The sequence below is a fragment of the Cibotium barometz genome, chromosome 18 (assembly GCF_041138505.1).
Source record: "Cibotium barometz isolate CiBa-2024 chromosome 18, ASM4113850v1, whole genome shotgun sequence".
Taxonomy (NCBI): Eukaryota; Viridiplantae; Streptophyta; class Polypodiopsida; order Cyatheales; family Cibotiaceae; genus Cibotium; species Cibotium barometz.
The window spans coordinates 43,905,612-43,918,877 of record NC_141063.1 but is presented as its reverse complement, the minus strand read 5'-3'; the positions used below and the strand labels follow the sequence as shown (position 1 = coordinate 43,918,877).

The 13,266-nt window shown below is 44.2% G+C and overlaps 1 protein-coding gene across 2 annotated transcripts in view; it reads left to right on the top strand.

The window, feature by feature from the left end:
• Window positions 1-13,266, top strand: part of ATRX (P-loop containing nucleoside triphosphate hydrolases superfamily protein) — a 134,777-nt gene that overhangs the window by 62,068 nt on the left and 59,443 nt on the right. For both annotated transcript variants that reach the window (XM_086812638.1, XM_086812637.1), the window contains one exon: window positions 9,345-9,486. In XM_086812638.1, the coding sequence (XP_086668764.1) occupies window positions 9,345-9,486 (142 nt within the window). The remainder of the gene's footprint in view (window positions 1-9,344; window positions 9,487-13,266) is intronic.

Below are 13,266 nucleotides of genomic sequence, written 5' to 3'. Positions count from 1 at the left end.
TGCTGCCAAGAAGGTCCCATATGAGTGGTAGTGAAAAATATGCCATGGTCCCACTCTCTTCTAAACTTGCCGCGTTTTCTCTCTGCTGATCTTGAAGATCCTTGGATTCTAGCCCAAGTGGCCATGAGAGTGTGGATGAATGCACTCCAAATCCTGCAAACATAGTGTGCCGCGCTTTCTCTCCGCTGTTCGTGAAGATTCTTGGATTTTAGTCCAAGTGGCCATGAGAGTGTGGATGATATCACTCCAAATCCTACAAATGCACTGTGACTCATAAACCAAAGTTCCCTCAATGGCCTTAGTGCATCTAGCCTTCCAAATGTGCGAGCCCTTCCAAATGTGCGAGGTTGCAGTGCTAGCAATAATTTGCCATGCACTGTCCAACCTCTGTGGAGGTGGGACATCCTGACTCCGGCATGTCCTGAAGACAACACTACCAAGCAACTCCTTGACTGATCATAATGACGAGACCCCTGTCGATCCCCCGATACCTCAGTTGTGGGCTCGACTATGTCAGCCAATGATAACACCAAAAGAAATGTAAGCATCCTTCCTTAACCTCCCAAGGAGATGTGCTATCGCAGTGCAAACCGTGCGTGCTTCCCTGCACTCCCATAAGCAATGGTAGACTGTCTCTGAATGTCACTAGCCTGGACATTTCCTAGTATCTGGTGGACTCCAGGACGTCTAAATATTTGGAAAGTACAATGGGGGGGTATCCTGGAATACAAAGGATCACACTCCTAAAATTTAGGAGAGTTGCTATTTTTGGCCCGACTCCGATGGAAATTCTGTTCGCATCATTATGTATGGAATTGAGCAAATACCATGAGTTGCCAAAGTACCTATGATGACAAATGGGTTACCAGTTGATAATTTTAGAGATATAGTTTATGGAAGGACCCATCTCTTAGATCGGGACGTGTGGCAAGAAAGTGGATCAAAGTGAGACAAGTGGCCTCACACTTGTTAGAAATTGAATCAAAGTGAGACAAGTGGCCTCACACTTGTCACTTCAGCTATTGTGTGGCTCTCCAAATTTGTAAATTGGAGCCTTCTCTCTTCATTTGGAGGAGGCTCTACTGTTGCAAACTAGCCTCTACCATGTTGGCAACTCCTCTCTATTCTTAGTGGTTCTCTACTCCAAGGTTATGGCTCTCCACCACTATTACAGGCTGCCCTATTATTGGCTTCTCTCTCTCTCTCTTGAAGGCTGCCCATGCAGTATACCAGCTGTTGGGGACTGTTTTGAAGGCTTCCATCGCGAAGAAATACTAAAGGCAAGGGTATTTAATCATTGTATTACGATTTCCAGCCATTTTACTCGCTGTACCAACCATTGTATCTGTTGTACCAACCCGGGTACTTGCTGTACTAGCCACTGTATTTGCTGTACCAGCCCGTGCACTTGTTGTACTGGCTGAATGCTGCTGTTTCAGATTCTTTATCTGCTGTACGAGCCCATGTACTTGCTTTACCGGCTGAATGGAGCGCTGTACCGGCTGATTTGAGGGTTGTATTTGCTCTACCAGCCCATGTACTTGCTAATGAATCAACATTTCTATAGCTTGTGTATTGGCTGAATTTTATGGTTGCCTTGTGTTGGGTTGTGTTATTGCATTTGTATATGGATAATCTTGCATCTCCCGTGGGGAGAGTAAGGCCCTCAAAGCTTGTACATGATATTATTCTCCTTGGGTAATAAAATACTCAAGGGGGGGGTCGGCCCATTCCGGCCTCTATGCGGTGTCATCTGTGCACATCTCTTTTTTACAGTTTTGTGAATTAAGTGTCATGTGTTTAAGGCTGAGGCCAATTTCAGTGTTTAATTGCATTAATGGTCAAGTGTTTTGTGAAACCCCCGGGTCCACTCCGGAAGTTACACTGAAGCTCTTGCATATTTTGGGCATGCTTGGCTAACACTAATGATCGATCTCCACTGGTTGGTGGCGAGGCCACCAAGTAGAGAAAGCCAAATAAAGGAGGATATTTGTGTCCTCTTGCAAGAATAACCGAAGGGGAGGATGGGGGTGGATGCTCTTTCTGTGAGAAGATAAAACGTTGGCTGTATATGCAATCACCGTAACCAGAGTACACCTTGTAACATGTTGCATCAGAAAGTCCTTTCATGTTATAGTGCTAGAAAGAAATCCTCTACAATCATGTTACAAGGCAATGCCTTACACTGCACCTTTAGATCTATAATATTCAATTTCCCCACTTGCTTGGGTAGGATAATGGTTTCCCAAGCAACTCTAGCTTGGTGTGTACTGTGCCATCTAATCCTGACCAAAGAGAATTCTGAATGAGGCGATGTAACTCAATGCATCCCCTATGAAGAACCCAACAAGAAGTGATAAACCAAGTAGCGGCCAGTAACACTTGGTTAACCACCAAGGCTCTAGATGCCAAATCAAGCTTCCTGCTACTCCAATGCTGAAGTTTGCTTTTAATGCTCATGAGCAAAGGGGCAAACTATTAGGTTGGGGCGATGTCCATGCTAACTTGGTAGCCAAGGTATCTGGTAGTGCATCCTCTCTCAATCCGAGTGAACCCCATATCCTAACCCCAATTTGCCTATGGAGAATCAATGATTTGAAATCCCACTGACTTGTGCCAATTAATCATGTCTCCTGCTGCCAAACAAAACACCTCTAAGGCCATCGAGAAAGCGCACAAGTATTGTGTGGCCTCCAAAGACATCGGGTATCATCTGCAAGCTCCGAGTCCAATAACACTTCCTCTATACATAGAGGCAATCAGAGGGCCGAAACTTGTGGGGTAGCCTGAATGAACCTGCTTATAGCCTTTGTTACTATGAGGTACAATAAGGGAGCTAGGGGGCATCCTTGTGGCACAGAGCGCTTGCTTGGGTAGGATTATGGTTTCCTAAGCAACTCTAGCTTGTTGTGTACTATGCCATCTAATCCTGACCAAAGAGAATTCCAAATGAGGCGATGTAACTCAGTGCGTCCCCTATGAAGAACCCAACAAGAAGTGATAAACCAAGCAGTGACCAACAACACTTGGTTAACCACCAAGGCTCTAGATGCCAAATCAAGATTCTCGCTATTCCGATGCTGAAGTTTGCTCTTAATGCTCATGATCACAAGCACAAATTGTTGCGCTGGGGCGATGTCAATGCTAACCTAGCAACCAAGGTATTTGGTAGTGCATCCTCTCTCAATCGAAGTGAACCCCCTATCCAAACCCTAATCCGCCTACAGGGAATCATTGATCCGAAATCCCATTCACTTGTGCCAATTAATGGTGGCTCCTGTTACCAAACAAAACACCTCGAAGGCTCTCCAGAAGTACATGCATGTGAGGCCTCCAAACTTCAAAGACATCGGGGTATCATCTGCGAGCTCCGAGTCCAATAACTCCTCCTCTCTACATAGAGGCAATCTAAGACTGGAGACTCGGAGGGTAGCCTGAATGAACGTGCTTATAGCCTCTGCTACTACAATGAGGGAGCTAGGGGGCATCCTTGCAGCGTCAAAAGTGTGCTATGTGCTCCCTCTACAGGCACGAGACACCTCTAATCGATGAGTCAAATCCCATATGCGCCATCGTGGCTTCCAAGAAGTTCCAATCCACTTTGTCAAATGCTTTTTCAAAGTCAAGTAGGAGGATGGCAAGGGGTTGCTGGCTAGATTTAGCCCAAGGTTTATAAAACCTTAAGTCTGAATGCCCAAAGGTTATAAAACCTATGCTTAATAATTAATGGATTAAATAAGATACTACCTATTCACATGCCACAAACCATGTCAGAATAGAGAGCATTCGCATAGTTCACGAGTGGGTGTCCCCTGCTTGTGAACTGGACGAATCATAGCAGACAATCACACGAAAACAAGTCACGCGAAATCAGCTTCAAGCAAGTAGAGATGCGTGCACATGCATTATGCAATGGACATATCTCTCGTTTCTAGAACCTGTAAATAGCAGGTCTTCCGGAGCTACGGAACTGGTTTAGTGGGAAGCCTAAAACATCCCCCGTGACAGCGGGTTCCACGTCTTGGCCACACTACGGGTGACACGAGTCCTGGCCTTGCGTAGGTGATACAGAGTCCTGGTCTTAGTACAGGCTACACGAAGCTGTCTGGCATCTCGTACTATGGCACGAAATAGGGGAGATCCACTTGGGCGGCCAAATGGTGATATCCCCCCGGCTTCTAAATAGTTGTTCTCAATTGAAAATCCTCCAAATATGCTTGAAGAAGCTATGGGTAATCTTTGAAGTAATCTTTATCAACCTATTTCGCTTTGATAGGCAAGTAGTACTTGAACTTCACAAGGTATCGCTTGGAAAACTTACCACTAGGTAGCTTTCTCCTTGTGAAACACAATCGGCTCAGGTTGAAGAACTTCCTCTAGCTCATCAACCTCTAGTGGCTCTTCTGTGACAAGCTCTTCTGGCTCTGGCCCCACATACTTCCGCAATAGACTCACATGAAAGGCATTGTGAATTCGCCAATGATCAGGTAATGCAACCAAAAAGCTACCTCATTGATCTGCTTGATCACCTTAAAAGGTCTTCATTCATAGTAGAGAGGTTAGGGCATGCTTCCTCCTCTCGTGGCCTAAATTTTAGCAATACCCAATCATTCTCTTTGATGTCCGCAAGGTTGTTAGAGGCATCAGATGCGTTTGGTACGAGGCAAGTATGGTACACGCCTCGAAAGGCTCGTATTTTTTAGAGACGTTAGAGGCGTCTGTTATATTTATATATATACATATATATAGAGTGATAGATAGTTATATAGTGAAAGTTGAGAGAGAGAGAGAGAGACTAGAGTGTGTATGTATGAGCCTTGAGGGAGGGAGAGAGAGGGTGTGTATGAGAGAGGGAGAGAGAGTGTGTGTGTGAAAGAAAGAAAGCTGTATTAAACGTCTGCAAAAGGCCAAAATGACCTATGAGACCAAAATAGTCCATCCTCATCATCTGGATACATCATCAAGATTCAAGGGTACAAAGTAAAATGAAATGAACTGAAATGAACGGGTAGAGTATAGAGAGAGCTCCAAAAGTGGGTATAAAAAATATCATCATCCTAGTGTGTTTGAAGTTTGAAGTTGGAACTTTGGGTCTTGAGAAAGGCTTAAGGGAGGGAGGGAGGGAGAGAGTGTGTGTGAGAGGGGCTGCCTTGGGCCCTTAAAGCCCCCGTCTAAAGACTCAAACCAGCAAAAATAAATAAATAAATAAATAAATATATATATATATATATATATATATATATATATATATATTTGGCGGATGCCTCGATTAGGCAGTCATATGCCTCGAACGCCTCGAACTGTTAGAGGCACGCCTCGTAACAACTATGAATGTCCGTCTCTCTTCTATGTTTGTCGGCAGCCCTCTTATGCTTATCTTGTGAACGAGCAATGGCTGTCTGCACTTGTGCAAAGTCAACATCAAGATCTTTGACATACTCATTTGTTGCAAAGATCAAATCTTTAGTGCGTAGGATGGGTGGCAATATCACTTTGCCATATACAATCTCTATTGGTGCATTTCCTGTGGAGGCATGCACTGTGTTGTTGTATGCAAACTTTACTAGCAGTAGATACTTCTCCCAAGCTGTTTTCTTATGTGCGATAGAGCTTAGTGCCCATATTGTCAACCAGAGCTCTCCAAAAGGCCTGGGATCTCTATCCCCCACAATGGACTTAGGCATACCATGGTGTTTGAACACTTGTGCCACAAATATCTTGACCATATGCTTAGGCTTAAAATATCTTGACCATATGCTTAGGCTTAAAGGTCTTTCTGACCAGCAGGAAGTGTGCATGCTTAGTTAACCTATCAACAATGATCCAAATAGCATCATTGCCTTGCTGAGTACGAGGTAAATCCATGATAAAGTCCATTGCAATACTTTCCCATGGTTGCAAGGGAATTGGCAACGGGTGAATCAAACTTGTAGTCTTTTGCCTGTGATACATGCACACACATATGCCGCAATATCCTTGTGCATACTTGGCCAAAAGAAATAATACTCAATCATGCACATAGTGGGTATGATACTTGTATGTCCTGCATACAGAGGAGTATGGCACTCATCAATGACCTTTTGCCTCATGTTTGACAGAACACATAGGCTGCTATCCTTCATGAGATATCGCTTTTGGATCACATAAGAGGCATGAACATATCCAGCCACTGGTTCAGTCCATATATGCCTAAAATGAGCATCTGCATGGTACAATTCACACATGGCATATAAGTCTCCATGTGAAGCAGCTGACACTGCAGCTACATATGGCTTTTAGGACAATGCATCCGCCACGACATTTCTTCTTTCCTAGAGTATGCATGATCTGAAAATGAAACAAAGAGAAGAATTTTGCCATTCTCATATTCTTTTCCGAAAACAGGTAGCGTTTCCAAATGGCCAAGGCATGAATTACAACCAACAACTCCTCATAGATGCCCAAAGAAAGCTCGACATCATGCAAACGACGACTTTTATAATCTACAGGATGTCCCTCCTGATTTAGAACAGTCCCAATGCAACTTCTCGATGCATCACACTGCACCTGCAAAAAGGTTTCTCCAAGTCTAGAATGACTATTATTGGCCCACTCATAATGGTATCCTTGTGGCGAAAAAAAGTCTTTCTCATCAAGGGTCCATTTGAACACTGTCTTTTTCTTAGTGAGCTCATGCAATGGTGAAGCAATCCATGCAAAGTGCTTGATAAAACACTTGTAGTATGAACATAAACCCAAAAAGCTTCATACTTGATGTACCGCAGATATCTCATGCCAAATCCGAATGGCTTCTATCTTTGCAGGATCCATCTTGACGCCATCCTTAGATACAGTGTGCCCCAAATAGTGAATTTGTGAGAGGAAAATTCACTTTTATTCGCATTGATGAAGAGCTTATGCTTACGAAGCTCTTCAAACACTGTGGCCAATTGTTGGCAGTGTTCTTCCTCATTCTTGGAGAATACCAAGATGTCATCAAAATCACACCTGTGCATTTCCGATGCCGCGGAAAATGCGATCCATCATTTCGTTAAACGTGGCCGGGGCAATCATGAGCCCAAATGGCATAACCAAAAACTTATACAAACCAAATGATGGCGTGAATGCTGTTTTGTGTACATTGTGTGGTGCCACACGCCCTCGGTGATATCCAGTCTTAAGGTCAATACAACTGAAACATTCAGACCCATCAAGTTTATTGAGGATGCCATCTATGCGTGGGATTGAAAACCGGTTCTTAATGGTAATCTTGTTTAAGGCCTAGTAATCCACACACATGCAGAAGGAACCGTTCTTCTGCACTAATCAATGATCCACCAATGGGCAGCTGAGCCCTTTAGAAGCATGCTCCCATGGTGATTCTTTGACTTCTCAAAAAATTCCTCAGCATTGAAGGCAATATCAAACTAGGCTATGAAAGCCATATTGCCTTGCTCGCATCATAATCACCATCATAAGCTTCAAACTTAACAGATTTATCACCTGCCTTAAATTCCTTCAGCTTCTTGGCATGGTGACCCTCCTCATCTATTTTCCTCTTCCCCTTATCCAACGGGGCAGCAGTAGGTGCATGCACATGACCATGGCGAGAAACATGCAGCACGGAGGCACGTGCACTTGCATTCACAAAAGGATCCCCGCATGAAACTTGTTCTGCATTGACATACTCGATGGCATGAGTAGCATGTGACACATGATTGCCCTTGGCTGTCCCGTCATTATGCATAACTTTCAGGCCATGATGGGGTTCTTGCCTGGTCCATTCCATAGGCAAAGTACGGCGGCTAACACACCCAACACTTTCCCCATGGAAAGCATGCATCACATAAACATTTCCATCATGGTTGCCACTCTCTCTTCTTGCATGTACATCTCTATCTTTTCCTGACCCATGTGTAGTAGAGGCTTGCATTGAAGTCACTGAAACTTCATCCTTGTGTGCATAGGACTTGATTTTGCGAGACAAATCATTAACAGTCTCCAAACATGGGAGTTGTTTGACACAAAGTTCACCTGGTTTGCCTTTGACGACATCTCCACCACTAAGTAGACAGATCCTGGATGGCACACTAGATCTTGACATGAGAGCGTGTCTCGACCCGTGATACGATGGATCGCATATGTGAGGAGTCACCGAATAGAGAGCACAGTCTGTCCAGAGAGCTAGAGGTCCTGGCTTCCAGAGATTGACATCTCTAGATCTGGGACACAGTCAGCACCATAGAGAGGCACTGACTGTACTTTGTAACATGATGGGATTTGCTTATTACATTGTATATATAGGGCTCATGTAGTATGCAGGCCCTGTTTTTTTGTAGGTGGATTTTTTTTTCGTTGTTTTGTACATTTTGTCTACCCACGGATAACATGTATTACCGTTTGGTCTCATAGAACCTCTGGGTCCATAGAAGACATAAGTATAAACTTGTTATCTTTCTTTCTGTCTCTCTAGTTACAGAGCGAGCCTTATGGTTGAAGCCAACTGGGCTGAGAATACCTTTCACATAGCAGCTTTAGGTTTGAGAGAGCCTCCAGACATAGAGATGCTTCCTTACAGGACCTGCATCTTGAGAGCAGATATGAGGTCATAGATGTAGTGCCTATATAGTGACCCTTGTCTTCGGACAAGGACATACACTCATGCTTCAGCCATCATAGGGCTACCTTGTAACTTTGTGACTCACATGGTTGTTTATCTAGATAGCTAGTTCGATGATACAGTACTTTATGTATTGGTTGTAATAACTTTTGGTCTTACAGATCTTTTGATCTTTTGTAGAGGTTAATATACTTCTTCTCTTCTTCTTTCTCTCTCTCTTTGTCCCTTGGTTTCAACAGAGAGAGGCTACAGTCTCTCTAAAGAACCAAGTGGCCTCACCCCCGGATATCCATACCTTCGTCCCATCAGGTATACTACAGTTACACACATGCACCAACCCGGGAGGTGGATATTGCTGCTAGGTACTCCACACATGATGAGGATGACATATGATTCTCTCCTATTTGGATACATCACTGTCATTTCTATTTGTAGGACTTGCCGTGCATGGAAAAAGCTTGCTTCCATTATATACAACACAAATACAAATGCCAGAAGTCATTAAGAGGGACTTCTCTAGTTACAGTCACTTCTTTCAAAGCCAGTTGGGAATATGATCATGCCAAACTATTTATTTACTAGCTATATAGAGACAAGGGCATCCCAAATATGTAAGAAAACAGGTTTCAGAAACTGTGTGTTAAGTGTCCAGAGTAGTCATGGCATGGTAGTGGTGCATAACATGGTCTGTATTTCTCACCATACACATGAATGTTCTTAAAAGTGCCTGTGCTTGACTACGCAGAAATATAAGAAAAGCTATGTTGAATTTGTGGCAAAAGACTGGTGGAGTGATGATGGTTGGATATACTGCTTTCCGGACAATGTTAGCGGGTAAACATATCAAAGATGCAAATGAAAAAGAGGCAATTTGCGAGGCACTACAGGTATTCACACAAAGAGAGTAATTTATAATATCTTTCTGTAGCCAATGGTTCTCAGTGCTCATTGATATGCTGTGGGTAAGAAAAGATCGATACAGTTTTGAATTTTCTATCTAACAAGACTCTGACTTGTTTGTAAGAACCTTGCCTACACCCTGCAGTGAGGTAGCCATGAACTTCGCAAATGCTGCCCAAATAAAACAAACAAACAGGAAAACACAAGTCCTTATCAATATAACCACCCAAAGCAAGTGTATGATGAGATCTCAAGAACTACACTCTCTTTCCTTTCGGGAGATTTTATTCATGCACCAACAGGAACAACACCCCACCCCCTCTCGTGCTAGTGTAACTGCAGCAAGCAGGTTGAGATATTTTCCTTCATATCCGTGTGCTTGAGCTGCATGTGTAACCGCACGCCAAGCAGGTGGAGAAAGTTTACTTCACAACTGTGTGCTCAAGCTGCATTTGCTGATCAAATCCTTGAAAATACTTGCCGCGCCGCTTTGATTTCATTCCGTGCCACTGTCACTGGTGAAGACTAGGCCCATAAAGAACTATTAGACAAGCACTGACCCCACCTCCCACGGCCATCCAAGCTCATCTTATGACCCGTTTGGGCTCCACAAGGTCAAGATAGGGTATCCAAGAGTAAATTAGTCTACCTACAGTGGACTGTTATGGGAGAATGGTCCATTATAGCATGTAGTCGATTTGGCAATGTGCAGAATCTAATCTAAGCCGTCTCTAAACCATCTAAATCTCCTAGGCCTCCATCCCCGGGATGCCGGGCACCTAGGCTGCTCAACTATGGCTACTCATCATAATGGGGACCGTACAAACATAAGCTAGCCGGTGCCTGAACAATACAACATGAGGGTGGAGCATTGATATCCAGTGTCCACCAACATGAATTATATGTAAAACGTGGCATATACAATCAATACTCTTTAGGAACAACACCATCAAAAAATCTTTGTTGCTAGTTTTTGCAATTGCACATTATTCTCTCCACCGAAAACCCTATTCGAAGAAGAAGAGACAGAAGTCCGCAAGTCCTTACTAAAGTGGTGGGATGTCCGTTTCACTCGATTTTAACTCTACCCCCTGGTCACAACATATCATGACAATGAGTTGTATGTTTTCTTTTGTGGGATAGCATACCATACAAAAATTGATGGTTTTAACTCAGCTCTCTTGTTACCCTTCGACAAGCATGAATTTGAGAGCTTTTATTGCTTTATTTCTAGGCCCTTGCTTGCAAAAATATCTTTGAATGCAATAAATGCACTCATGTTTGTAACTTTGTATGAAGTCGCCTCTCTAAGGACACCACACCTCCAAAAGCACTGTGGACCCCCAAACCGTGAATGTTCGATGAGATAATCTGCATAACTAAGGTCCGTGGGAGGCGGAACCGTTAGAATTATGCTCCACTCAAAGAGTCTTGGGCATGGGTTTCCATGGGGAGTAGTCACTGTCGGCCGTGGTGCGAAGCCGCGCTAGATGGGCACAAATCCTGCCCTCCATGTGGAGCCACTCTGTCCGAGCCCTGTAATATGCATACTCTGCACTCCACCTGTCGCAATGCAGGTATCTATAGGAGCTCGAAAAGGCCCATAGTACCTGGTTGCAAGCTTAGGATATACACCCTCTTTGCCAGGCTTCTTTGCAAGTCTTGCTTTCTCAAATTTCAGCAATACCCAATCATTCTCTTTAACATCCAATTGCCTTCTATGCTTGTCGGCAGCCTTTTTATGCTTGTCTTGTGACCTTGCAATGGCTGTCTGCACCTGAGCAAAAGCAATATCCAAGTCTCTTACATACTCATCAGCTGCAAATATCTCATCCTTTGTGCGAAGGATGGGTGGCAAAACCACCTTACCATAAACAATCTCAAACGGGGCCTTTCCCGTAGATGCATGCATCGTGTTGTTGTATGCAAATTCCACAAGCGGTAAGTACTTCTCCCAAGAAGACTTCTGATCCGACACATAACATTTCAAGAGATCCAACACGGCTGAATTTGCAGCCTCACTTTGCCCATCCGTTTGAGGGTGATAAGCTGATGAGAAGTCCAATTTGGTGCCCATATTATCAAATAAGGCCCGACAAAAGAGACTTGTAGTCTTGGGATGTCATGGCCCTGTGAAAATGGAGCAGTACAAGTGTGGGCATGGTGGTTGCAGAGTCAGAATATTTTATGATTCACATGGGGGGTGCCCGGACAGAGTTTAAGATGTGTGGACATCCCTAGGTGTGAAGGGGGGAACTAAAAACATTAAACTTTAATGTTTAATAAAGTTTGCCCCTAGGCCTTAGTGGCCCTAGGAACTTATTAAAGTTTGGGGCCCTAGGGATTATTTTGGGGGAGGAGCCACTTTTGGAGTTTTCTCTCTCTTCTCTCTCTCTCTCTTCCCTTTTTGGGAGTCGTGGAGCAAAAGAGAGAATTCTAGCGTGGAAAAGCTGTGGAAGAAGGGGGCGACTGCTGAAGGGCTGTAGCTGCTGTTTTCTGAGTGTTGTATGCTGGAACAGGCCGTACAATCACCGTACAGTGTTGTACGAACAGCAGACCTGTGGGACAGAGACAGGTGGCTGCGACTGTTGAAAACAGGCTGTACAGTGCTGTACGACTGCAAGTACAGCTCTGTACTTTTTGCAGGTACACTGTACGGCCAGTTCTAGGGCAAGTACAGGTGCTGGACAGTACTGTAGCAGGACGGCGCAGGTAACCAGTAGCAAAATCCAGCAACAGGCGGCTACCTCTGATTCTCTGCAGAAAGACCGTACCGTCAAGTACAGGCAAGTACAGTCAAGTACAATCAAGTACCGTGCTGATTTTTCAGATCTGTACTTTCAAGGACAGCATAAGAGTGAACATGAGGAGGAGGGTACAGGCAAGTACAAGCACATGTGTTAAGCAGGGTTGTGGATACAAGTGCCTGCAAGTACAGATTGGTGCTGTTGCTTCCTCCAGTGCTGTTTCACGAGCTGAACTTGGTAAGCCTTGTTTCTGTTCATCTATCTCTCTTTCTACTGCTTGATGTCTGTTGCAGATATGTGTTATCTGGCCCCTTGTGAGAGGAGGGGTATGGCAGATTGACAAGGGTTGAGACAGAGTTTGGACAGCACATGTATGTTTGAGATCAGAAGATGTATCATGCACTTGAGTTATGCCAGATGTATGCCCATGGCGGGCCTGCTTAGTGATCTTGGCTGATCAGAGGGAGGCACAGTGTGTTATTGTGGAACACAGATCTGTGTGCATAGATCCTCTGTGCTGAGAAGGATTTGTGGGCCGTCAACTCTTGGCTGATCTTTGTGTTGTACTCAGCCATTCATATTATTTTAATTGAATAAAGAAATACCGCAAGGGGTGCCAAGCTTTGGGGCCAACAGGTGTCGCTGTGTTTTCAGATTTGGGCACTCTAGCTCCAATCTGCTTTGTTTCACATCTAGACTACAAGTGGACGGGTGATTGCTAATCTACCGCACTCTGGTTTTCTATCAGAGGCCGGTTTCAAGGTTCCGTCCCCGGGACCAATCATCAACTTTCTGAAGGGGGTGAGCTCGTGCTTGCTTTGAAGAAAGCCATCGCTGAAAATTCAGCAAACATGTCTGATACAGAGGATGAGTACTTCTATCATGAAGAAGAAGAACAAGAGACTTCTCCTGAAAGAGATGTATCTGAGGATATTTTTGCAGGAGAACAGGCTGCAGATGTTGAGCCTTATGAGGATGTAACACAGCCAGAAGATGTGCATGGTAAAGAGGATGATGATG